The sequence below is a fragment of the Electrophorus electricus genome, chromosome 12 (assembly GCF_013358815.1).
Source record: "Electrophorus electricus isolate fEleEle1 chromosome 12, fEleEle1.pri, whole genome shotgun sequence".
In the NCBI taxonomy this organism is placed as follows: Eukaryota; Metazoa; Chordata; class Actinopteri; order Gymnotiformes; family Gymnotidae; genus Electrophorus; species Electrophorus electricus.
The window spans coordinates 4,451,898-4,479,404 of record NC_049546.1 but is presented as its reverse complement, the minus strand read 5'-3'; the positions used below and the strand labels follow the sequence as shown (position 1 = coordinate 4,479,404).

Genomic DNA, 27,507 nt, shown 5'->3' with positions numbered 1-27,507 from the left:
GGTAGACCAAGCGCTGTGTATGTATATATTTGGAGGGTGGGTCTTTGGCGATAAGCTCTGATTGGGGGTTTGAGGCTGAAGGGAGGGGTGGACACCTTTGGCTCTTAGCAATGCAGTTAATTCTTGTTACAGTAACCGTAGCCAAACTGTTAAAGTACTGTAACCAGGGTTGGAATTGGGGCGCCTCCCAAGCCCCCAATAAGGCTGGGGGTGTCCCAAACACCCCATAAGAGCAAACACCTGATAAGTGAAAAAAGATTTAATGGGGCTTGGGGGTATTGGGAAGCTGGGGAGTCCCTTGTTCCCTTGCTATTTTCTTCATTAATATTAGGATTTTAATGCAAAACATGAGTAACCAAATTGTCACCATCCTCAAACAGCTCTGCATTTTTAGTGGTCCAAAAGAGAGACATGGCCATGGGGCACTGGGCCATAGATGCTGATCACTGTACACTGGACCATAGGTGTTGACCCTGGGACACTGGACCATAGGTGTTGACCCTGGGACACTGGACCATAGGTGTTGACCTTGGGACACTGGGTCATGGGTGTTGACCATGGGACACTGGGCGGTAGGTGTTGACCCTGGGACACTGGGCTGTAGGTGTTGACCTTGGGACACTGGGTCATGGGTGTTGACCATGGGACACTGGACCATAGGTGTTGACCTTGGGACACTGGACCATAGGTGTTGACCCTGGGACACTGGGCGGTAGGTATTGACTCTGGGACACTGGGTCTTGGGTGTTGACTCTGGGACACTGGACCATAGGTGTTGACCTTGGGACACTGGACCATAGGTGTTGACCCTGGGACACTGGGCGGTAGGTGTTGACCCTGGGACACTGGACCATAGGTGTTGACCCTGGGACACTGGGCTGTAGGTGCTGACCATGGCAAGTAGTTCTTATGAAAAAACTACTGGTGTATAGCAATGTTACTGGCATAAACTGGCATGAAAATAGTTTATTTGACAAACTGTTTCCCACATATGTTGTTTGTATTGTGTAACAAGTACTAAATTAATGCAAAATACCTATGGCCAGGTCATAGTGAGACCCTCCACCAAGGGACCCTCCAAGACCTTTGCTAATTCAAACCCTGACTGTAACCATGATCACAGCAGCTGTAAAATAAGCTGTTTTATATATCCATTCTCACACACTCATTTACAATCAAGGTTTCTTACAGCCAACTATTTGCCTCTTAGGGAACACAGAGCTGACAATGATGCAGATATTGATTAGTGTGCATGCCACAAGTACAGAATGCATGTAATCATTGATGCAGTTACTTTTTAGATGATTATTCATAATGTATTACCTGAAATTAGGTGACTAAAATATTTGTGGACAAATTCCTTTCACTACCCAAATAGTCCTCTGAAAAACATATAAGCACATAAATATAACATCAGTTCAAAAGTTAAGCAAGATGCAAGAACAATATTTCCTTAAATGGTGGTTTACATTAGTCCTTCAAATTACTTACATTTTCCAAATAGACATGTACATCAATATTTATGTATGTCTATGGCAGATATGTGCATAAATATATTCCAAAGCATTGCAGATCCAAATACATTCCAAACTCATCCCTCTCCTCTGAAAACAAAGGCAACATTCAGAAAGCCCCTCTTATTCCAGCATAAACATCTAGCAAACGCTCTGAATCTGTGTGTTGGATGGTCATACAGGGCCACAGTAGCGTATGAAATCAGGTCTTTTTCTCTGTACCAATATAAACAAGCAAGCTTTGGCTGGAAGGTGTGGATATTAAGAGTCTCCGAGGCTTTAGGAGTTTACTTTTCAAGGTGCAGGGCTTGGTATCACCATGGTTACGGTGGGGAAACGGAGGGAGTAGGCAGAGGGCAGCACACTCTGCAGGAACAGAAATGGCATTTATTACAAGGCAGAGTGGGTGATAGGTAAAAAAACCTATCTGAAGCATCTCCATCTAATAAACAGTGCAGACAGGACATGGAGACAATACATGCAATTGCTCATACTCAGTGGACATGCAATTTATGGTTTTGGTGGTGTTGAACTGGTACAGGTAAAATGGCAAAACTATTGTCCATTATACATCTGAATGTTAATTTTCTACATAGTTGAATACTGTTATAAGGCACTGCTAAGAAAACATAACTCGTTAGTATAAATGTGAGGTGTGGAAATGTGGGCGTGTATTAGATTGCATCTTCAGAAAGAAAGATGCACACTCATACTTCAAAAAATGTCAAAAAGTTAATGTATTATTTTTCTTCCTTGATTTTTAATCGAATAACAGAGTATTTTGATAAACAGTATGCCCTCGGCGCTATTGAAAATTGAGATTACAGGGGGCGCTCGTGTTCTTGCTGATGTACCATAAGCATGTGATGGGGTCGGCTGCAGAAAGTTTGTGCGGGTCATGCAGATTTCTACTCAGTGCACATAACTAGAGTACAAAACGTTCCGCAGGCAAATGGCCATTCGTTCCTGAGCCTAAAACTGATAGTTAATACAAGGATTAATAGGAATTAACCATGCGATTTGTGGGAGAGACTGACTCTGCTTGTGCGTGCCTATTGAAAAGCCAATTGAAGTCATTGTCATCTCTCCAGCCGCTTCGTACGGTGAAGTGCAAGGATGTGTGGGCGCGCTTGAGCACGCGCGAGTTTGGTGCGTACTCAGGTGTTGACAGAAAGCGAGTAAGAGTCGGCGAGAGGGAGAGACTGAGTGTACGGCACCGCGCGAGTGTGTATGTGTGTGAGGAGAGAGAGAGAGAGAGAGAGAGAGAGAGAGAGAGAGAGAGAGAGAGAGAGAGAGAGAGAGAGAGAGAGAGTGAGAGTGAGCGAGAGAGAGAGAGAGAGACACGCTCTGTCTTAGTGCACTTTGCAGTAAGTTGCGGGCGGCTGTTGCTGGCGTGGCGGTTGCTGGTCGCGGGGAACTTTAACACGCTGGATCCCAAAGTCCGTCTCTCTTACCTGTGCAGTTCGGAGCTGCCATGGATCTCACGCCAGGATTTACATTCTTAATCTTGCTGACGGTTTTTCTGCAAACGAACGGCCTTTATATCGCCAGTAGCATAGGTATGTTGGACTATATTTTACCTTTTTTACACTTTCATCCCAATGATGTCTTGTTCTTTCGGCGAGTGTCCGACCCCCACCCAAGTCCTCCTCAAGCCTGTATTATAATGCCCCCACGCTCCAGATTGCTTACTTCCCCGTTACAACTTAATGCGCAGAGGTCTGGTTCTGTTAAAAAGGACTTTGTTCGCCTGACACTCTTGTATGCTGTGTCATCACTCTTTGTTGTTAAAATGTGCGTGTTATACCTCGGGGAGCGAAGGACACATTTCTTAGTTTATTCTGGAGGTCTCAGGTTTGCAGAAAATTTGGAGGCATTAGTACTCGCATTTTAGAGATGTTAACGAATTTCAAATCGCATCTGTATTCAGTTCTGCGTTCATTCAGCTATAAGGTACTCAGAGCATCTCCACATGTCACTGCGCACAGCCGTGCACTGGCGGCGTGAACTGAGGAGCCTGTCCTTAGGTGGTGAAAAAGGTTTTTAAGACGAATACGTATTTCCTAGAGCAAAAGTATGCAATCTGTGCTATTTCACCATGCGTTTGGTCCCACGGTGATCTTTATAATGATAAATAAACCGATGGAATGTTCAATGCAGTTCACTAATTGTAATGAAATCAACACGGACAAACTGTACTTCTGGTCATAGGTGTGGCTAGTCACCTCGGACCGCCTGTGCTGGATGTGGGGAAGTGAAAATTTGTCAAGTCTTGTCTTCCAGTGAAAACAAACGCTTAAAAAAAATACAAAATATGCGAAAACGCTTCACACGGATGAATGGTTTTAAACGTGAAGATCTAGCAGGTGGCTCTTCCACTGAAATCTCGACACGCGAAAGCGCACAGGCAGCATCAGTGAGAAAGCATCATATAAGCGCAATTATCACCTTGACCTCGGAGGTTCCTCTGGGCGCCGCTCGGGTAGAAATAGACAAGAAAATGCGCTAAATCGTTATTAATCGAACATTCAGGGTTGCAGCCGGGACATATTGTGGCAAAAGTATGTACAGTACAAAAAACTTTTTGCAAATATTAAATGAATGCAACCGCAGGATTATTATTAACTACCCAATCTCCCAAGGGCCAGATACGCATGTCTAAATCGTATTTAAATATAATTCACATTAGTTTTATTAGCTTCATCACTGATTCTACTTCACTTTTTCTTTTTTTTTCTTTTTTCTTTTTTTTTTTTTTTACCGAAGAACCTGCTTTGGCTTATTCTTCCATATCTCCATATTAGTCAACTGCATTTGCCCAGTCACCACTGAAATGGATGCACAGTCGTTAGCTGCATTAACATAGCTCTGTAATAAATAGCTCCTTACCTATGTACCTAAGTTTCCTTCCAGCAATGCAAGTAGGAAAGCTCCCTTCATTTACTGTGACTATATATATATATATATATATATATATATATATATATATATATATATATATATATATATATATATATATGCAGTACAGTAAGTGAAGGGAGCTTTCCTACTTGTGTGTGTGTGTGTGTGTGTGTGTGTGCGTGTGTTTTTCTAGAATCCCTGCAGCATGTGCTGGGGGACTATGGACTGGTGAGGCCTGTTCTCACTGACGCAGAGGGCCGCTTCCTGTCGCATGCTGTGTCGGCCAGTGCGGCAGGCGGGCAGTTCCGTAGGCGCTGGCGAAGAGAGGCGGAGACAGCCGACGACGCCCACGCTGACGCCGGGGGGGACGGCGAGAGGCTCTACTACAACGTCACCGTCTTCGGCCGGGAGTTCCACCTGCGCCTGCGCCCCAATCGGCGCCTGGTGGCTCCCGGAGCCAAGATGGAGTGGCAGACGTCGGGCAGCACGCACTCGCAGCCCCTGAATGGTAACTGCATGTACGTGGGCGACATTACGGACATAGAGGGAGCCTCGGTGGCTGTCAGCAACTGTGATGGCTTGGTGAGTTCACACAGGCCATAGTCATGTACTTGTAATAGTTGTTTTATTTAGGTATACAACTGTTACTTTTAAGTGTTACCTAAATGTCTAGGGCTTTTTACCCTATACTGGTTTATTCAGTTATTAGACATCAGTAAGTCATGAGCCCAGAGTCATTAGCTGTGCTGGGCAACATCAACTAAAACTAGTGCTGAGATGGTTTCCCGGAGTTCTGATTATATTGAAATCCACCACGATATGAATACTACCACAAAAACAAAAACAATCTGAGAGCACTACTCCTTAACACTTTATTTATTGTTGTTTTATCCAAATGTACCTAACCTGCTGCAGGGCAAAGGCATGGCTAATACACCTTTGGAATTTGGTTCATATGAAACAGGGAAGCTTTAATGACCATCTATAGGCATTATACCACAACAAGAGGTTAACAGGTTATGCCACAATAAGACAACATTCAGAACTGCTAACATGTCGGGATTACAGGTCAGATGTTTCACTATGATATATTAAATGGACTGCTTCATTGCTCTATCCTAGACATAAGTGAAGTTCCACCAAGGCTGCAGTAGGTATTTGGCTCTAATGATTTGTACTGTACCTCTGTGTGTGCCTGTGTGTGTGTATGTGTGCTGATGTTTGCTCAGAGCATTTTTCACTCAAATAACCTTGTGACTGTAAGGTCATGGGGTCAAGAAGTCATGTGAGACAGAGCCTGAGTCTGTCCTCTGTTGTTCACGCTGTAGGTGCTTATGATGAGATGTCTGCATGTGTTCTGGCCTTGTTTGATTGGCATATCAGATTCTAAACCATGCTTGTAGTGTGTGAAACAAGTGCGTGTGTGTGTCTATGTGTGTGTGTATGTGTGTGTGACATTTTTTGAAACAAGGACAAGTATGATACATCAGGGCAGTTGATGCATCATTCTTTAGAGTTAGCATCATAGATACAGCTGTCCCTTAGTGTTGCCTTTTCCCATCTTAGACAGGATATTGCAGAATATTTTGGAATACCTGTTATTTTAGTAAAACTTTTATTGGTTGTATTACATAAAATATGAACAATTTCACTAATAGTAATTTTGAGAGTCCAGAGTAAAGCCATAGTGGTGACAAATTTTACACTGCCACTGTTACATTATATGTATATGTATGTTATGTACTGTAGTAAAATGACTGACTTGCTTGGTATAGATGCTGTGTGTATCGTATGTGTATCGTGTCTTTGTGTGTGTGTGTGTGTGTGTGTGTGTGTGTGTGTGTGTGTGTGTGTGTACAGCAGACTTGCATGCATATTCACTAATACTTCATAGTTCTTGTCAAACATATGACAAGCTTCAAAGAAAGGTATTAAATCACGGCGGTCAATTAGACAGTTTCTTCAGTAGGTGAGAGAAATGCAAAAAAAGAGGAGAGACCAACATCCCTTAGCATGGTTCTGGCTGGTATTGTGTGGTATAGATCTTCACAAGTCTACAGATCTTGAAACACATACATTTTACCATAGTGCTGTTTTCTTCGAAACAGTACGGTGAGATCATTACAGGCTTTTGCCCGCTGGGATTACAGCTTTTCTCAATTGCTTACATGCATTTAAGGAAACAGTATCTCTGTTCCAAAATACCAGAACACATATAAAAAACTTTGCACACATTTTGCAAATCCCTGTATATTGTGAGCAAAATGAAAGATCCAAAACTTCAAAACCATGAACATTCTCCTCAAAATGAAATATTCACATCACAATTCCAGAAATACTTAACATATGAATTTCTGTACGCCCCCCCGCCCCCCTCCAAAAAACCCCCAAACAAACAACAACAAACCTCCCCCCCCACATTTTACATATTGCACCAATAATTTGAGAAATTTATGCTGTTGTCTTTGCCGCATCCATGGAGTAGAGATAATGAACAAACATTATTTGATGGATTATATATCAATGTTTTGTGAATTCTTCATATTTTACACACTGACTAAATTCACTACACTGTGCATAGTTATTGTCTATGCCTGAATGTACAGTCTTATGGAGTATACTGGCTGTGACAGACATAGCATCTTAATTTGGCAGTAGCATGTATGGAAGTCAGAGATGGTAACCCGTTGACATTATGATAAAATATAGTTGCAACCACTTTGGATGGTTACAGTCATTTACCATGAACAAATTGAAAGACTTTGTGTCTTAACTGGAGTCCTGCAGTGTTCACTAACGTTCTGAACACATTTACTTGTCTCTCATACTCAAACCATAGGTGATGACATTTTCAAGTTTTGTAGCTGAAACATTGTTTAAAGCTGTTCACCTTCTTGGTTGAGGCCTTCCTACTGCACATTTGTGCAGATTGACAGTACTTGTGCTCCCTGAGACACAAACCCATGACCTTGGTATTCTAGGACCTTATTCTGCCTGCACTACCATGTGAGTTACAGGAGAGCAGGAGAAATCCTAAAAAGATGATACTTTCTTGGACAGTTTACCTCTGCCTCTTTGCATTATGCTTTCTGTGGGAAAAGCATTTTGCCCTCACTTCTCCAATGACCTAGCACTGACACATAAGTATAGAGAAAAACTCTTTGGTATTTGCCCTGCTGAGGTCAGATTTCTGTCACTGATTCCCAAATATATGCATTTTCTGTCTTAATCTTATCATGATATGGCATAAGAGTTGAAAGATTTCGCTTGAAGACTGAGGCCTGTTTGCAGTATTTTGTAAAAAGCATTTAATGAGTATATAATGGAAGTCAAGTCTTCTAAAATGTGTTTTAGACAACTGACACATGCAAAAGATGCCTGAGCTTCAGTGACTCAGAATTGTGTTCCAGTGTTCAATAACAGTGTGTAAGCAACTGAGAAAAACAATATTATCTGCATAGCTTTCGGTACTGATGTATCACTGCAGACATGAAATAGTATCAGACCACCAGGAAACAAGCTCCAAAATTCATACCTATCTTTTAATTAGGCCTAACATTTCCCTGTCTTAGCTAATTAACTTCATTATGGTGTAATAATCGTTTCATTGTCTTTTCAGTATGTAGGTTTGTGGGTGTTGAATTATGGCCGTACCTGCTGAGTGGACAGTTCTGTGCTGTTGAGTGTTAATGTGTGGGTTCATGTGCAGCAATGTATGTGCGTATGCCCTGCATTTGTTAGAATAACCATACATGATATGGTTTATGTTTGATTTGGAAAAAAATATGCTAACATGGAATGTATATGTTTCTCAGGGGACATGCTTTACAACATTTATATACTACTTATAGTCTGTGTTTGTTTGTGTATAGATTTGTTTATATGCATGTATGTATGTGTGTGTGTGTGTGTGTGTGTGTGTGTGTGTGTGTGTCTGTGGTTGTGAGCATATATAAATGCATCCATGCAAGAATGTGTTTGTATTAAAGTTGTGTGTGTATGTGTGTAAATGTATGTGTATGTATATATGTGTGAGATGTAAAATGTTTGCACTTGTTTGAGCTTGCATGCTTGTGTGTGAATGTATGTAAATTTGTGTGCGTGTGTGTGTGCATGTGAGTGTGAGAGAGGGAGTGTGTGTGTGTGTGTGTGTGTGTGTGTGCGTGCATGTGTGAGCGAGAGAGAGTGAGAGAGAGTGAGAGAGAGAGAGAGTGTGTGTGTGTGTGGAGCTCTAGTGCTCTAGTCTACAGACTTACGTCCCATTCTCCACACTGTCCTTCAGCTTCAAACACTCAGGGTCATATAGACCTACTGCTGAGGACCTGGTTGCATATAGAGCAGATTCAGACCTCAGCTCACTCTCACACCATGAGGCCTGTCAGGAGAAGAATGTCCTGCTGACCCACTCTCGACACACATGCCCTTACACACACACATTTCAGTTCTGTTATTTTATTTAATTTATTTTTGCTAAACATTTGGGCAGTAAGAAACCAGAGATGATAGCATATGAAAGAAAACATGTTATTATGTGGCCAAATAAGGTTAAGCATTCTTCAGTGTGAGACAGGATATTTAGCAAATGCAAGAATGCTGAGTGTCTAAGAAAGTCTTTAGAAAACAGCTGGTTCTAACATTCACCAAATCTGTTGTTTTCCTCAAGGCAAAAGTAAATTTATTTTTTTGACTTATTTGCTTGATTGCTTATTTTCTGAAGTTTTCCATGGTAATTCATTAACAAGCTCAATTAGTTTCATCATAACAAAATACCTGTTTAAAAAGTGCAAACTGTTGAGTAGACTAACTCAGAGAGATTGGGGTTAGTAGAGGTGGGTAACTCAGACCATAGACAGTACAGCAGTGTGAAAGGGCCTGGTTTTATAGTGGAGTCTCACACTTCAGGGCTGAGAGGTGATCTCTCTATAGTCCAGTGAACGCCTCCATAAGAAACAGCACACTTGTACTGTTTGACTGTGCCTGGAACAGGAGGACACCTACCATTAAACAGAGCAGCATGTAAGTTAGATTATTCAGTATCATTAAGTTATTAAGAGCAGAAACTACTTATATAGACAATGTAAAAGATCTATGGTGCACTGCAGAGTGGTGTAATGAGGAGGCTGAGCAGAATGCGGGGACGAGTCGAGTAAAACAAAGACATACGTTTATTAACACGTATAACACGGAAACATAGCATGCAGGCTATGAGGGTTAAACACAGACAACCATAACACGTAAACGATAGACTTTTATACACACATACTAATGACACACAACGAGGAGCAGCTGTGGAACACAGGGAGGGTGTGGCCACATAGACGAACATACACACACACAAACACACATGGGGAGATGTTTGGGAGGAGAGGCCATAAAGTGACAGCCCTTCCCCAATGGAGCGACTCCCGGCGTGCCAGCCTATCGGGCTATGGCCCTGAAGCCAACGCCCAATGGTGAAGCCGGAGGACCCAGCGAACTGACACAGGCCAACGTGAGCAAGACAGAGGGGGAAGGACAGAGACCAAGATGACAACAGACACAGGGACAGACAAACAGACAGGTACAGGCACTGATACAAAGGGGGATAAAGACTGACACAGTGATGGGTACAAAATTACATAAAGGACTGTTAAAGAGTCCAGAGAAGCCAGCAGGGGCCCTGGCCTGTCCTCTAGTCGTTGGCTGCGTTGGAGTCCCACCTGCTTGTGGGGGATCGCCCCTCGCCGATTTGGGGGGAGGTGACTTCCGCACACCCATCTCAGGAGGCGCACCAGTTACTTTACCTGTCTTTGGGGTGAGCACTAGTGACACTTCATCCTTGCCTCTACGAGGCTTAGGTACAGGTGCATGAGTTCCAGGACTGTGTGCCCTATTAGAGGGAGTTTCTTCCTTGAACGAGGTCACCTCTCTTTGCGCTGCACGGAATGGTTTGCTTGCTCCTGAGCAGCACCTCCTAGGCGGAGCCTTGGGCGGTCTCTTACGTGCCGGAGGCTCGTCGCTCCTGGAGTCTGCAGAGTCAGCGTCAATGACGTTGGAAGGATCCCCATAGAGGACCTCCTCCATCTCCATAGACGGATCTTCCACATAGTCGAACCTCAAGTCCGACCGCAGACTAACGTTGCTGCACTCCCCGTTCCCTCCGTAATCTGCGTAACCCTCACAATAGTCCATGTAGGGGTCGTAGGACCCGGCAGAGTCGACTTCCGAGTACTGATCCTTGTAGTCCGGCTGGGGTCTGTCGGACTCCGCAGAGTCCGACCCTGGACCATACTCAGGGCCCCCCCAAAATCCTCCAGTGGCCTCCTCCCCTGTTGTGGGAGTATGGAGTGAGGCCAGGATGATGGAAGGTCTCTCTGCGTGGGTTGTAGAAGGGCATTTGATTACTTTCTTCCTCTTCCTTCTTTTGCTCCCCTTCCCAGGCATCCTTCATCGGTCGGTGTTTCTGTAACGAGGAGGCTGAGCAGAATGCGGGGACGAGTGGCGTAAAACAAAGACATACGTTTATTAACACGTATAACACGGAAACATAGCATGCAGGCTGTGAGGGTTAAACACTGACAACTATAACACGTAAACGCTAGACTTTTATACACACATACTAATGACACACAACGAGGAGCAGCTGTGGAACAGAGAGGGTGTGGCCACATGGACGAACATACACACACACAACCACACATGGGAAGACATTTGGGAGGAGGGGCCGTACTGTGACAAGTGGAATGTTTGAATAGTTATTCATTTAAAATATAAGCCAATTATGTCCATAATCTTGTGTTATAAAGTTGCATGCACTGAAACACTGGGTAAAGTTCATGTCCGATCTCTCCATGTTTCTGATCAAATGGGAAGTTGGAACAGTGTGCCTTGGTTTCAGTTTGTGAGCAGGTCTGCTGTGGATAGCAACACTTCGCTCTTGTAACTCACGGGACAATGCGTCATACTTTTATGACCAAAGGTGCGATAGTAATGTCAGTAGCAATGACTGATTCAGATTATACTTTAAAAAAGATGGAACAGTAGGATATTAAATGTTACTCATTCTCATAGTTTGGATATCACTTTTTAAATGATTGCATAGAACTGTATGTTGCTTCTAAAACAGTTTTCAGTTTTTATTTCATATTTCATTATCGTGTTTTTCATAAATCTAACCGTGGTTAACCGTGGTTTTTTTTTCTGTTCAAGTTTTGCAAGAGGACATCCATGTAAATAAGATTTGTTGGCGTAATAAAGAATAAATGTAAAATGTCAGCAAGGTTTAGTATTTCTACATGACACAATAGCTTGCATCAGGCTTTCTCTACAGCCAGTGTCTCTCATGCTGTCACCTTTAAAAATGGTATAAATTCTTGTTTTGAGTATTTAATCGGCATCCAGGAGATTCTGGAGAGACAAGAACAGAAAGCATCGCCTCACAGATGCCCAGGGCAGCCTGCCTGGTAATATCACCAGAGTAATAAAGACAGAGACTGCATGGAGCATAGTTGTCTCCCAGACACAGCGATGACAGGCTGGACAAAATAAAACACGGCCAAGGGGGTGCCAGTGAGCAGGTGAGGTGGATGGGAGCCCCTATGATGAGTGGCTTCTGCTGTCTCTGTCAGTACACAACCAGGCAGAGTGCCCTGCTTTCTCTGGGATGAAACCTCTTTTAGGCAGCCATGGTGAGAACCAACCAAGGCCCGATCCTTTCCGCATCCTCCGCGGCCGCTCTCAGACTCGCCCTTCTCCTCGCCTGCCATTGGCCAGGCTGTTCATTGCTCAGCGGTAGAGGGCACGAAGGGCGCCGTTCTGCTGCGGCCTCGCTGACCGCCAGCCGTTGCAGCCCCAGACCTTGCAGGAGCCCTGTAACTGAACCAGGCATTATGGTGACCTTTGCAGCTGCTGTGCAGCTGGCAATACTGTTTAGTGGCAATAGCAGTGTGGTGGATGGTGGTGGAGGACCTCGTCCATGGCAAAGCATGGACAGGTTTACCAGTCAGATGAGCGGCACAGCTGCACAGCTGTGGTGTGTGGTATGCTCATCAGTAAAAAGTGATGTAGGTACTGTCTGCTGAAGATGACAGTCAGCATCACAAGAGTACCAAAGCCTTTCTTAGCCCGCAACTACTGAAGTGTCTGGCTCAGCTGCCTTCACTTTGACTCTCGTCAGGCATGCGGTTTCCAGGAGCTCAGAGGCCCTCCTACAATATGAAGGGGGACCAGAAGAGATGGCCCCTTTTCTCGTCCTCCAGTTTGTCCAAGCAAACTGACAGATCGCAGAGCAAAGAAGAGAGTACAGAGAGCATTTCCAGCCAGTGTGTAAGAAAACATTACTGTATGGATAAATGTAGGTCAGCTGCTTGCTTAATTACCCTCAGAGGTCAGAATTTAGTCACAACAATGACTGTGTAGCGCAGCTAACTTTTATTGTCATTCTGGCTGTTAAGTATATTGTAGACAGACAGACCGTAGCTCTGATTCAAAAGGCACTTACGCCTCTGTGGGTTTAACTGCTGTAGTGAGTCAGAGCGAGGGCTGTTCAAGTACTATTACCTTTGAGTGTAGTTATTATATCCATTTTGTACTGAGCGGCTGTTACTGACCTCCTTTGGTGGGATTTACGTCAACTAGCTGGTACTGGGCATGAATGAACGAGAGATCAGGCTGTCATTATGGACTCCGCCCATCAGTGTGGCCCCTCAAACCCACAATTACTCAATCAAGGCCCTATTATCAACCAGCCAGTGGTTCAGCCAACTCCGTGCTCCAGACCTATAATTACTGCCTCTTCTTTGCAGCAGTCCTACAGCCATGGCTCAGGCTGTGCCGAATCCACAACAGCGAGCAGGATTTTCCCTTCAAGGGAAAAATTGCACTCAGCTCAGAAGAAATGCTTGTGTGATTTCATATAGGCAAGCATTTTGGCATTTTTACATCAGAACTGACTAAGACAAAGTGATGCCATAGTGCAGCCAGATCAAATGTGTGGTGATTTATTTATTTATTTTTTGTGATTCACACACTGCTGGGAAAACACATTGGTTGTAGAGTCAAACAACTGTTGATTACAGACTTAAGAGAAACTCAAAAATGAAAGCAACTGTAACGTTGAGCGGTAAAGAGGCGGACGCATATGCGGAGAAGAGCGAGATTTAGTAGAGGCAAATCCAGAATCAGAGTCGTTAAGGCAGTCCAGGGTCATAGAGCTGATGGAAAGTACGGGGATACATGACTAACAAACAAAAACACACGAAGGCAAATGGGAAAGCAGGCTATAACTAAGGCTAGGAAAACACTCAGGGTTAAACAAGACAGGCTAACAAAATTGAAGGCTTTGGAACACAGACTCGAGAAGCAACCACAGCGAAACACATTCACAAATTCAATGAACAGCCAAAAACACTGGGATCCAGACAAGGTTTAAATACATGAACTTAATACTAGAAACGAGGGACAGGTGTGGAAAATCAAATGAGGAGAGGAGAAAATGAAACCATGGAACAGAACTAAAAAACACAAGACAGGGAAAACACAGAACATGGAACCTGGGAGGGACTGATCGTGACAGCAACACAGTATAGATTTGTGTGCAAAATGCATAATTACATGTGTTTCTAGACAGAGAAATGAATTAGTACTTAAACAGCTGACAGTACATTTATTAACTGTTATCAATTATCAATAAAAACCAGTGATTCATCAGGCAGCATAGTAGCTTGCTAACTATTTATAGCATTTTGCACTAATGTAATCAAAAGCATATTCCTATTATATCTAACTTTTGTACCAATGTAATAAAAAGCATATAGCTGTAAATGTTTCTTTGGTGCACAATGCTGTTGCTGAAGAAAAAGCATAAGCTTGATCATTTAGTGTCCTTCAGCATTCTCTACCTTGGAGAATCTTTTCGTTGCCTTTGGCTTTGTTGCTGGAGCTGCAGACAGAAAAAAGTTTGCTGCCTTCAGCTTCTGTCACAGTTGATAACGCAAGCTAAAATGTTCTTTTGTGAATCCTTACTTTCATACAGTCATGGTGACAGGAGCTTTAGGAATGAATACAAGAGTGTGTGGTGGTAGCAGTAGTCACAGAATCTGCCTCAAACTTTTAAAGGTTAAGGGTCCATCCATCCATCCATCCATCCATCCATCCATCTCTTTCATGGTTGATTAATTTTTTTCAAGCTACTTTAACAAGACCAGAATGGTATGCCTGAAAAATGTGGGGTAATTGAAAGGGCTAGATGGTTAGTGTGAGAAGTCTGCACATCTACAATTCCTCATGAACCAGCTTGCAGAAACCAGTGGCTATCACATCAGGTTCATCAGTCTTGGGGTTAAAAAGTCATATTCACAGACCACCCACATGTCTGAGGACCTCCATATTTTGATCTGTATCTGTCAAGCAGATGAGGGTCACAGCTTTTTGGCGAAGTACCTAGACAGGACATATACAGTTCATCAGTCACTTTATTAGGGACCTCTATTTTGTACCTATACTAATCAGCTACTTTATTAGGTACCTGATCCGATCAGTGTAATTTAACGCGCACATGCAGACTGTTGACCTGCATAATTCATCAGTCACCTTACACCCCATTCAGCACTGGTTAGTTTCTGACCATAGGACCACTGACTAACAAATATTATTTGGGTGGTAGACTGTTCTTAATACAACATTAACCTGGCATGATAGTGCAGCCTGAGCTGATAAAAGTTTATCAAGCATGGCAGTGTTGCTGGGGAAATCTTGGTAAATATTTTAGTGCATGGACAAATGGCAACAGTAATAAAATTTAGTTGCTGATTTATTTGCTGATGAGAGTAATGATGTACACAGAGTAAAGTTATCTTAAAGGGGAATCAGGGCAGACTGTGTGTTGCGGCTCTGTTGCTCTGAGTCTGCGTTACTAATCAGGGTTGCTGGTTTATCTCCTCTGAGTTGAGAATCTCACTGCATAGCACCCCGGTGAGGTGTGATATGATGCCTCTCCGAGCCTTCTACTAAACAGTCACTATCTCCTCAGCTTAATGTGGCTTCAATGGACTCATATAATCCCGTCACAACACTCAGGCTGATTCTAGGAAGCTGGCACTTCAACATCAGCTCACTGTATCTGGAATCTCATCTGGTTTTGTTATCGTTTTTGAAATGGAGTCTGCACAAAGGATGTCACATACCACTGAAGTTCTATGACTGCTTCTGTGCTCTGATTGTGAGGTTGAATTACACTGGCCATAAATTAATGTACTCTCACGAAGACCATTCTGGATTTAATCATTCCCATATTAAAATGTTACTGAAATACTCCTGAAACAAGAAATATGCAAAAATAAGGGAAAAAATATTATAAGGAGCTGCTGAGTTATTCCCCCTGGTGTGTGTGTGTGTGTGTGTGAGAGGTAGCAGTAGGGGTTGTTGTTCATGCTGGAACTAGTGTCTTTGAAGGAGATGGGATGTGACAAGACCCTCTTGATTGTGTTTTCGTCATGTGGGTGACAGCATGGTGCCTGTGTTCAACTTGTTTTCTAAGCAGAGAGCATTTTGCAGCTTCTATCTTCCGCTCTTTCTCTCTCCCTCATTCATTCTCTCTTTTCCACCTCTCTGCTCTTCCCTGGTAACCCCAAGTATTCCTGTAGTATGGCTGGTAGGCTGCAGTGAGTTGGAAATTGTGACTGCTGCTGTCTGGAGTGATTGTATTGGAGTACCTAGCCATGCCTTCGCCATGGTTACCCAGCTTTGCTGATTCCTGCCCGTCTGGGCTTCTAATGTGCCGCCTAAGAGGAAAATGGCACATTCGCCACAAATTAGGTTCTTAATTGTTATGGCACAGCCCAAAGTAATTTAATTTAACGGAGTGTTGAGGTGTTAAACCCACATGTTCTCTGTGTAACTCATGTTTAAAGGGTTTTGCAGCCTAACAGATTCTTTATTAAAAGGCAGCTATAGCACAGAGTTATAGCACAACTTTACCAGAGGTCATGCGACTAGACTCAAACACAGGGTATAGCTGTGAGAGGCTGAGCCGACATCTCACATCTATCAACAAGCTTAAAAGAGACAACATTTGTCTCTTTTGACAATCTTGGGTAAATTACCTTGTGCATGTATGACAGCGTGTCTTTCTTAAATATGACTAGCTTTCACTGGATCAGAGGATCGACACAGAGAGAGGGCGGCAAGGGTGTGTTCAGCAGCAGTGTCGCTGAGGGCAAAACTGCAGTGGAGAGGTCAAACACCCGGCTGAGATGCAAGCTGCTGCTGCTGTGTCCCCTGCAGGAGTACTGCATTATGGGGTTTGTAGGCTATATCACACGCTCATTTCCAGAGACAAAGAGTGTGCTAAGAAGAGCCAAACCCTCACATTAATGCAGCATGTTCTGCTGTGAAGAGTTGAGCTGAATTTATGTATCAGTCGCCAAAAGCTCTGACTCTCATGTCAAGATGGCGTTAATTTGTTTGACAATCTGCTAGCGAGCTTTGGTCCAAAATAACAGGGATGCTGTCATGACAAGATGAGGCAGTCCTGTAATGCAGCTGATTCTATGTCCTAGGAGAGTAAAAGTGACCTGAAAATGCGCTGCCACTCTCGTAAGAGACCTGATGTGACTTGGTGTCAAAGTTGGACAAAAGAGGAGACATTGATTGTTCAGTTTATATAGAGCCTTTCACAAACCACAAAAAGATACTTTGCATTTGTGAGGAAAAAAACAACTAGGAAAAATAATGAGCATTAAAGACGAAAGTTAGAACAGTTACAAGGAGACTGTGGCAAAGAGTCCCAAAATGTAGGAGCAGTAGCACTGAAGGATCTGCCACCCATAGTTGCATGATGAGTCTAAATTTGCAAGAGGGATAATATAAATTAATGAACTTAATAAGACATGTAGGCGCAAGACTATGAAGAACTTTAAAAGTTAGATGAAGGATGTTATATTTAAGCCAGGACATAACAGATAGTCAGTGAAGATGCTAAGGGACAGATGTGATGTGTGCAGTATGTTTGGTAGATGTAAGGACTCTAGCTGCCGAGTTTTGGATGTCATGGAGATGGTTGATCAATTAAGCAGGGAGACCATAAAAGAGAGAGTTAAAGTAATCAAGGTGAGAAAAACTGAAGGCATTGATCAACTCTCTTGCATCATTGTCACTGAGCATAGGGTGAAGGCATGCGATATTGTGCAGATGATGAAATGCAGTTTTGATGATTGACAATATGGGACTCAAAGGTGAGTGATAAATCAGACAACTAAGGTTTTTAATAACTTGAACTGAACTAATAGGAACACCATCAACACTGAGGTTTGAGAAACCAGAAATTAACAATTCGGGCCCTTCTAGTAAAACTTCAGTTTTATCAGCATTACGTTTCAAGTAGTTATTATGCAACCAGTTTTAAATCTGTGATACATGAACTCAGTGCCACTGCAGAAGCTGTGGGGGAAGCAGTACTAATAAAAATCTGAATGTTGTCAGCATAACAGTGGAATTTAAGGCCATGATTATGAATGATCTGGCCTAAGGAGAAATATATAAAATAAAAAGAATTGATCAGAGGACAGATCTCTGGGGGTAGTCCTTGAACAACAGAGGCAATAGATAATTTGTATGTACCCATTAATATTAATTCCCTTTTAATAAGATATGACCACAACCATTTAAGAGATAAGACTATAATACCAAAAAATGAGTGTAGAAATGTGTATGTCATGGTTTGCAGTGTCAAAGCTGCTGTGAGATCCAGCAGGCTAAAATTTCAACATCAGTTTAAAGCAGCAGATCATTTGCAACTCTTAAAAGTGCAGGCTCAATACTGTGCAGAGTGCAAAAGCCAGACCATAAGGATTCATACAGAAAGAAATGTTGGTTCACCTTTCACTTGGATTCTGACTAGGCCATGTATCTCAACTCATGGCCTGTTGAGGCCGACCTCGTGCAAGATTCGTCTGACAGCATGTCTTTCCGTAGCAAGATGTTCCCCTCCGCCTGGCTCGTTACCACTGCCCATGAGCAGGCAGGCTGCTTCTGACCCTTCCCTTGCTGATGGATCCGGCGGCAGCGCGGGGAGCCGCTGTGGCGTCCGCAGGGGGTAATCCGGTTGAGGAGGTTAACTATGAGAAATGGTTTGGCCTGCCGCGCTGTTGTGACACTCCGCCCGGGCTGCGGCTCAGCTGTGATGTATCACGGCAATTCAGCACTGCAGAGGTGGAGCATGGCTGCACCGTTCCAGCACAGCTCATCCACACCGGGGCTGCAGGAGTAATGGGCAAAGTGGCCTTTTCCTTTATCGCGACGAGAGCGATTTTTGTGACACTGAAATTAGAGCTAAAAGTGTTCTGCCTTTCTGTAATGATTGATCACATGCTCTTTATTCAAGACCTGACTTTTTTCTGGCACCATCAGAGATTATTTAATTTTGGAACTGGGATAAAGTGGAAATGTGTGCTCGCTTGCTAGAGCTCTATAGCACAGTAATTGGGTGCACAAGAGAACCCTGCTCCAAACCCTGAAATTTATCAATGCAAAATATGTAACCTTTTATATTGTCTGAGATAATACCACAGTGTACTTTTCTAAAAGGCAACTCACATTACAGTGGCATCTGGGCATAACATCACACATGGACTCTCAGTTGCTTAAAGGAAACTGCAAACATTTTATGTGAATAAGTACTTAATGTAGAAGCTGGACAGTTTACACTAGCGCTGTTTACACTGAAAAACTGATGCCATTGAATACATTTTACTTGACATTCTCTATAAGTTCTCCAAGTTTAACTTTCGTTGTGACTAGCCCACAGCTAACAATGTGTTTATGTCTAAAAAAGATTAGCTTAAATGAAGATTCCATACAAAAGCAATGTGACTATGTTTTCATATGCCCAACATCTTATACACAGCATCTGAAACAGTCAAATGTTTATATATACCTAGGCTAAAGATATTCAAACTAAATTCTTGTACATATTTCATGTTACCATATGTTTCTTTTGACACATCAACTGGGGCATTTAATTTATTCACAGCATAGGTCACAACATATTGTAACTTTAGTTCGCTATATCAAATTTCTAGTGAGTTAAAAGTTTGCATACATCAAGTTGAATATCACTTTAACAGTGTGGAAGATTTGCGAAGTTGATGTAGTCAGTAATGAGTAATGACTTTTAAAAGATTTTGATTGGCCTGTTGACTTAATTAGAATTTTTGGTTAATTGCTAGCGCCATGCGGCTGTATTTAAGGGCCTATATTTAGAGCCAGTGTCTATTGGCCAGTGACACTATAGGACAATCCAAGCAGCTTGTTCTGGAAGAAGGCACAAATTGCCTTCATAAATTGTTGGGGCTGAATGAACTTTTGTTCTGAAAGATTCAACTGGACCCAGAGTGGTGAAAGAGATGGAGGCATCAGGTACAGATGTATGTACATCCACCATTAAGACATTCCTACATCACAATGGCCTAAATGTGTGTGCAAGACAGCAGACCCTACACCAAGATTGGCATAAAGAAGCCCTACTGAAATGTGCAGGTGGTTGCCAGGAGAATGATCAGCCTCTTAGATGAGTTACATAAAGTTACATAAAGCAAAAGTGGAACAGTTTAGCTGTGATGATCGGCATTATGCATGGAGAAAAACGGATAAGGCCCATCTGTGAAGTATACAGTAGATAGCATCTTGTTGTAGGGATGTTTTGCTGGAAATGGGACTATTAAGCTCTGGAAAATGCCATCATGAGGAATAATCAAGAGAATTATCTGGAAATACTGAAGCAACACCTGAAGATATCATACACAAAGTTAAAACTTGGTCATGACTAGGTCCTCCAGCAGTACTGTGATCCTAATACTGCATTCATGACCAAGCCGGAAATTTTGAACTACCAAGTAGGAAAATCTACCTGAACAGCCAGCCATTTCATAATTCCTTCTCAAAGTTGGAATTTTCTTTGAGATTGTGAGGTCAGTTCAGTATGGCAACACTCATTGTGAAAAGACTAACAAATAACAGTGATTTTTCACTTTTAAGAACTTGTGGCGTGACGAGGCACTCAGGATGCGGAGAAGGGGCACGATTAAACATCGGCTTTATTTTCACGCACAGAAAACACATCTATCATTGCACGTATGCTGTGCACACCTCAAACACCAGCAAAACACACTACGACACAGGAGACATATATACTAAAGACGATTACACATAATACCAAACAGGTGGACGGCACGAGGGTGTGGCAACACAGACGAACGCAGACACACCAAGACGTTTGAGGAGGGGGCAGGGTCATAACGTGACAGAACTCAAGATATGCAATTGTTTAGATATAAAATTGCTAAATACTGGTTAATACTTTGATAATTTAAATGTGAATTCATTTTTTTCAAGACCAAACTGATTTGCTACATTATTGGCACTGTTAAAAATGGATTATCACATCCTCTTTAAAAATAAAAAAGCATGAATGACTGACGACTTCAGATGGCTGAACTTGTTGAATGTTTTAATGTGGAAAGCAGGAGGCTCCAAGTGGGAAAAATCCAAGTTTCCAGTTGTCATGAAGGCAGCATATGCTTTCCTCCAAAGTTGTGACAAAATGGTTTAAAGACAACAGGGAGAATATTGGAGTGGCCAAAGACATGACCAGAAATCCATGGAATATTTTTGGATTGAACGGAAAAAGTGTGTCTGACCAAGGAGGCCCGCAAACCTGACTGAGTTACCCCGGTTTTATCAGGAGGAATCAACAAGTATTCCAGCAGAGTGTTGTGATGGCTGCCCCAAGTTAAGCAACCAAAAGGCCACCAAATATTAATTAATGTCTTCTGACTTATTTTGAAAATAGTTCTTGTGGGAATAACTTACATAACTGACATAAATGTATGGTAACATAAAATGTGTGGAGTTTAAATGTCTTCAGTCTAGGTGAATGTAACATTTTGGCCTCAATTGTAGTTGTACCCAACCTACACAATTTAAACTTCAGATGGTAAAGGAGAAAGGGTGGAGCTGGCAGCTTGTTAAGAAGATTATATGCAGACATATTCCAGTACTCTATATTCTTTATATACTCAATCTACTGTATGTGCATCTCACAGCCTCCTTTTGCTACAAAGCCAGTGGCAGCAAAAGGCTCACATTCAGAAACATTTTCTCCATATGGGCTCCATTCATTCTCAGCACAAGAAGACCCCATCTTCATCCTTGCCTTCACCTCAGTGTGCCCTCCTCTACCATTACAGTTGCTCCTACTTCATAGGGTTCACACACCTGTTTTTTTTACTGCCTTCTGTGATGTTAGTGTCTGGTATGCTTGTGGTAACACCTTTATTGAAGGTCCACCTTATAGTTTTCTAAGCGCTGCAGCCTTGTTCTCCACCATGCCTGCTGTGCCACTGGGCCTCATTGTAAAATTCATGGTTTGTCTTCCCACAGTTGTCAGGTGATGCTCCGTATTCTGTGCTTCAAGGCCAAAGTTTGTGGCATTCAGCAAAGGATAACTTTGGTCGCTTCTTCATGCATTTGAGCATGCGAATATGTGTGTGTGTGTGTGTGTGTGTGTGTGTCTGTGTGTGTGTACGCGTGTGTGCTGGGATAAGAGATGAAAGGGCAGCTTGTTCCAGGTGCGTTTCCATGGAGTCTCAGGCTCTTGAATGAAGCCCTATCTTGATGGGTGCTTTGATGATGTCATTAAAATTCCACAAGACACTCGGGAGAGACACAAGGAATGCTGAAATTCATTTTTTGCCCTTTCCAAAAAAAGTGATAGTACTGTTAAATTAGTGCATGTAAAAATGTGGATAAATGTGGGTTTTGGGAACACGAGAGATGGATGAATGCATAAATTATTTTTAAATGAGTGAATACATTAATATGTGTGTGTTTTATGTGTGTGTGTGTGTGTGTGTTTGCGTGTGTGTGCGCATGCGTGCCTGTGTCTTTATGGGTGGAGAGTGCTACTATGTATGTGCAGGCTATGTTCTCAATGTAAAGCACTAGTGTATCTGACTGCAAATGTGTGTGTGTGTGTGTGTGTGTGTGTGTGTGTGTGTGTGTGTGTGTGTGTGTGTGTGTGTGTGTGTGTGTGTGTGTTTGTAAGTGTGTGAGAGGACTTGCCCCAGGGAATTCTGCCAGGTTGGAGTCAGTGTTAACGTCACCTGGGTTGATTTATTATAGTAATTGTGCTTCATCAACATTAATAGAGAACGGCGTGGCAGTAACAAGCATTAGCAGTTCCGTTCTAAACTGCCAGCGCTAGGGTAATCAATGAACAGTCAAGAGCAAAACACTGGGCAGGATCTCAACTGCTTATCACCTGGAAATTAAGTGGCTAATTTCCCTCAGTTTTTACAATCAAGCATATTACTGTATGACATTTATGCATTTTTCTCATACAAAAACAGCAATTGCAACATTTTCTCATAATGTGCAGCCACAGTGCTGAACTGTCTTAGTAGCAAAGTGTAAATGTAGTCTATTCACCTATAGACTCATGCACTGAGCTGTCCAGTAGCAGACGTAACTGCAAACACATGTATACACAGGAGCAGGTGCTTTGATATTATTGAGGACAACCAGAATGCTGTGTGACACAAAAAAAGAGGAGCAGACCTTATTCCATAATGCACAATATAAGTGGAATAGTGTAGTCAGGGCTAAGAAATGTTTGCTCTGTTAAAAGAGCCACATCATTTAGTGCTTCAGTCATGCCATATCGTGATGCCACATATGTCATGAAATTGAAATTAATGTTATTGATCATTACCTATTGTCAGTGTCAGAAATCAGATGTATTTGAAAGCATGTCTATTTGAAATGATATGTTTGAAAGCGTGTCTATTTAAAATGACAACTGCTAATGCAGGATAGGACAAGTCTGTAATAGTTTTGACATACAGTTTGCAAGATGCTAGTTGGTAGGCTTCCCTTACTTAGATATTTTAGCCTAGTAGTAACTGTATGAAACAAACAAAAAAAAAAGCCAAATTTGGACAACAAATCAATGGGTTTCACCACTAACTTTGGTACAGGAGTTCAGGGTTTCAAATCCCAACCAGGCCATCTCTGTTGTGGTCCCTTAGGCAAGGTCCTTAATGCTACCCATCGAACCCACTAACACTGTAAGTTCAAAACAAGAGAATCACACCAGCTCGGACGTTGCCTGGGGCAACAAGGTCCACGTCAGATGCTGGGCGACCAGTGCAATCTGTTGAAAAGTGTGCTATTGGAACAAATACAAGACACCCATGGACAGCAGTGGAGACAACTGTTGGAATGGTACTACACAAGCAACCCAGTGTGAAGGGGTATATTGAGAGAATGTGAAAACTATGGATACTTTGAAATGATAGTAGCTCAGTGTTCCAACATCCACAAGTGGCAACTGCTGTCCAGAGGTGGGTAGAGTAGCCAAAAACTGTGTTCAAGTAAAAGTACTGTTACTTTAAAAATAATAGTTACTGCCGTAGAAGTAAATTTAGTAAAAGTAATTAAATTTAGCAAAAGTGAGAAAGTATGTGTTAAAAAGACTTCTCAAGTAGCAAGTTACTTCATTTGAACTCATTAATAACACAAGGCAACAATGTGTGTGTGTCTCACAAACTAAAATATGAGGTCCTCATAGTTTTTTTTATGTTGAGTTCAAATCTGTTTTAAATATGTTTCTGTCAGGGATGATTTTTAAGTAAATTTTACATGAAGTATAAGTTACTTATTCATAAATAAGGCTGTTATTGCACTTAAAATATGTACAATCTTTAACATCCCTCTTGTCTAATATCCAATGTGATAATGATATGTGAGTATAATCGGTTGTAAAATCGTATCTTTGAAATAGCACTTTGGTTGATATCTGCTAAATTCCATACATGTAGATGTAAATATAATGGGACAAAAAAAAACCAACCTATGGCTGACAGAGAAATTCTAAAAACATATTTGGATTCAGCGTTCAAACATACTTCATAAACGGCTGTTTTTCTTTGCTCTGGCTCTTTGTCCTACTTAGTTTATGTGTTTAAGCTGCAAGTGTTTTTTCATAAATATTGTGCATATAACATCAGTCACCAGCATCGTATTCGATTTGGTGATCACTTTGTAATTAATACAGTTTCTGGGAATATTTTTGAGCTCTTGCCCAGTCTCTTATTAGACATTATACTTTTCGTTGTGTTCACATTGCAATTAGCTAACCGATTAGCCAGACCGGCTGGTTAGCTACATATCCTATGTTGCCTAGCTAACAACTGCACTTTCTTTCAAAAGAAATATAAACATATAAAATCAATAACAAACCTTAATTTTTAAAACCTTGAAACCTTTAGAATCTTTATAATCTCGAAAATATGCCTCCATATGGGGCGTGCGTTCCTGCATGCCAGTTCAGTAGAGCTGCTGCATATATTTTTATGCTGCTTGTATTTTATAGTTAGCTACATCGCCAGCTAGCCATTTTTTCTTGGAATATTAAAGATATCAGACCACAGTTTACTTTTATATTAATAATGAGAGAGCATTATGAGAGCGCACTGATTTCACACACATTACAATATGTGAGCCTTAAAGAATCTATATTACAAGATACTTTTCATAAATGTAATAATTTGAGATTCATGCCAAAAAATGTGCCTGCTGTTCCTTATGTCAGTCTTATGTCCAGTTTTGTAACTTACTAATGCAACTTGGTGGCACTCAGTGATAAACTTTAGGGATTTCACTAACCTTCCCTATTCATAAGTAAATGTAACAGAGTAAATGTAATGTGTTATTACCTACCTCTGCTGCTGTCACAGCTAGAATGACGAGGTACAACACAAATGCAAGGGGGAGCCAGGATGACATGTCAGAGAGGAGATATCATCACTAAGACCCAATGAGTCCATGCACCATGGAAGATCATGGGTAAGGTAGGACAGACTATCAAGCCATAGTAAGCTACCATGACCTAGTGAAGTACCTGCTGGAAGATGTGACCCTCACTAAAGACCTGAGACACAGCAACAAGATGAACTACAATGGAGTAAGGTTAGCTAGCTATCAGAAATGCAAAAAGGTAGGATGGTGTACCTGAGAGAGCAACAAGCTGTCCTTTAAGAGTGCCAGGCTCTGGCTGCTTTCCTGAAGAGGTACCCAAGAGAAGTAGAAGTTCTTCCAGGAGCCAAAGTGCACACCAAAGCTGGGGACTGAACAATAATGCAAAGGCTTATGGGAGAAGAATGCGTCACACAACAACAATGCCCAGTAGTTGGAAAGAAAGGGCCTCAAGTGTGAAGGACCTGAACAGAACAGATATTAGGACAAATACCTAAAATTGGCAGATATCCAAGAGACTGAACAACACTGAAGACTTGCAACACAAGTGAACCAGCTCTTATAGGATAGAACCCACCCTGAATGGTTATACCAGCCAATAACCTGCCACTGCATAATGTTGAAGTACCATTGCCATCATTGTCAGGCATCATTGCAGCTAAGATGAGTATGCACTAGAGGAACCAAGCACCAGCTACTGATGGACAAAACAGTCAATCGAGACTGTAAGATCAGACAGAACAACATGTGCACAACCTAGATTGATTACAAGAAAGCTTATAATTCAATGCCCAACACATAGATTCTGGAATTCTTGAGGCTGTATAACATCAACAGGACTCTTAAGATGACCCCAGAGGCCAACATTAAACCAATAGTATGAGTCACCACCAAGTGGGGGGTTTACCAAGGAGATGCCCTCTCCCTGCAGCTGTTCTGTATAGGCCTAAACCCAGTCAGTGAGATCATCCTCACTGATGATTAGAGTGGCTATGGATACCAGCTACAGAATGGGGCAGCCATCAGCCACTTGCTCTACATGGATGACATCAAGCTGTGAAATCAATAGAGGCTGCGATTAACCACACCAGGCAGGACCCCGGATACGGGCTGTGCAAAGATGCCCCAGAGACAATCCAGCACATAACAATGGGATGCAAGATGCTAGCAAGCAGAAAGTACTTGGAACACCATAACCAAGTAGCTGGCATAGCATACAGAAGCATGTGTGCCAAGTAAGGGCTAGAATTTCCAGAGTGGGATATACCCCCAAAGGATGTGGAAATCATCTTGTCTGTATCCGGAAGTCCCTCAGGATACCGGCTAACCAAGTGGACATAGTAGCGGTGGATAAACAGCAGAAGAGGGCCATAGTGATAGATGTGGCGATCCTAAGTGATAGCAACATCAGGACCAAGGAACACAAAAGGCTTGCAAAATACCAAAGGCTGAGAGAAGAGCTGGAAAACATGTGGAATGTGAAAGCAATGGTGGTTCCCGTGATAATTGGAGCACTAGGGGCTGTGACCCCAAAACTGGGCGAATGGCTCCACCAGATCCCAGGAACAACATCTGAGAGTCCATCTCCGTTCAGAAGAGTTCAGTCCTGGCAACAGATACTACACAGGACCCTGAAGCTCCCAGGCCAGTATATTGCTCATTTATATGAGTAATATTATGTCAAGCCTGATATCCTGGGATGGATAAGCATATTGACATAATATATATTTGAATCACGACCTGTAAAAATACTTTACTTTACAAATCTTGGTTGATTGATGTAAAATGTCTATTCTTCTTAGATATTTTTATGTTCTTCAACATTCCTTCTGTTACATTTTAAATAAAAATTTTGCTTCTTCCCAAACCAAATGTGGTTTGGTTTTCGTTTCCTTGCATTGCACTGGATATACTCACATGACTTTCTGTCTTCTTTTTTATTACAAAAGATGATAAAAGTTAAATAAAGGACTTGGGGCAAATAACCTATTATTCACCCTTGTGCTAAACCATCCGTGACTAGCATGATGACTCCAGCCAAAGGAAACTCTCGTGGATTTAAAATCAGCTGTGTGTCAGCTGTCAGTGGATGGAGCCTCCCCTGAGTGTGCTCTTTAGAAAGGAAGGCTTCCTAGCAGTAGTGTGATGAGCCTCCCACTGCCTCTTGCTGACACCTCGGCTACGTGACACTGGTATCATCACCCCTTTACCTCCGTCCTCTCACGCCTTCAGAAGGGACAGTGCTGGAGACACAGAGAGGAATAAATGAAGACGTTGCCAAGCCAACGGCCAGGAGGGACTA

At 42.3% G+C, this 27,507-nt stretch overlaps 1 protein-coding gene across 3 annotated transcripts in view; it reads left to right on the top strand.

Annotated features, from left to right (window-relative positions):
• The first annotated feature begins 2,812 nt into the window (after nt 1–2,812).
• The window catches only part of LOC113581513 (A disintegrin and metalloproteinase with thrombospondin motifs 2-like), a 122,305-nt gene continuing 97,610 nt past the window's right edge, over nt 2,813–27,507 (top strand). For all 3 annotated transcript variants that reach the window (XM_035532142.1, XM_035532143.1, XM_027016711.2), the window contains exons 1-2: nt 2,813–3,073; nt 4,609–4,997. In XM_035532142.1, the coding sequence (XP_035388035.1) occupies nt 2,989–3,073; nt 4,609–4,997 (474 nt within the window). In that variant the 5' untranslated portion in view covers nt 2,813–2,988. The remainder of the gene's footprint in view (nt 3,074–4,608; nt 4,998–27,507) is intronic.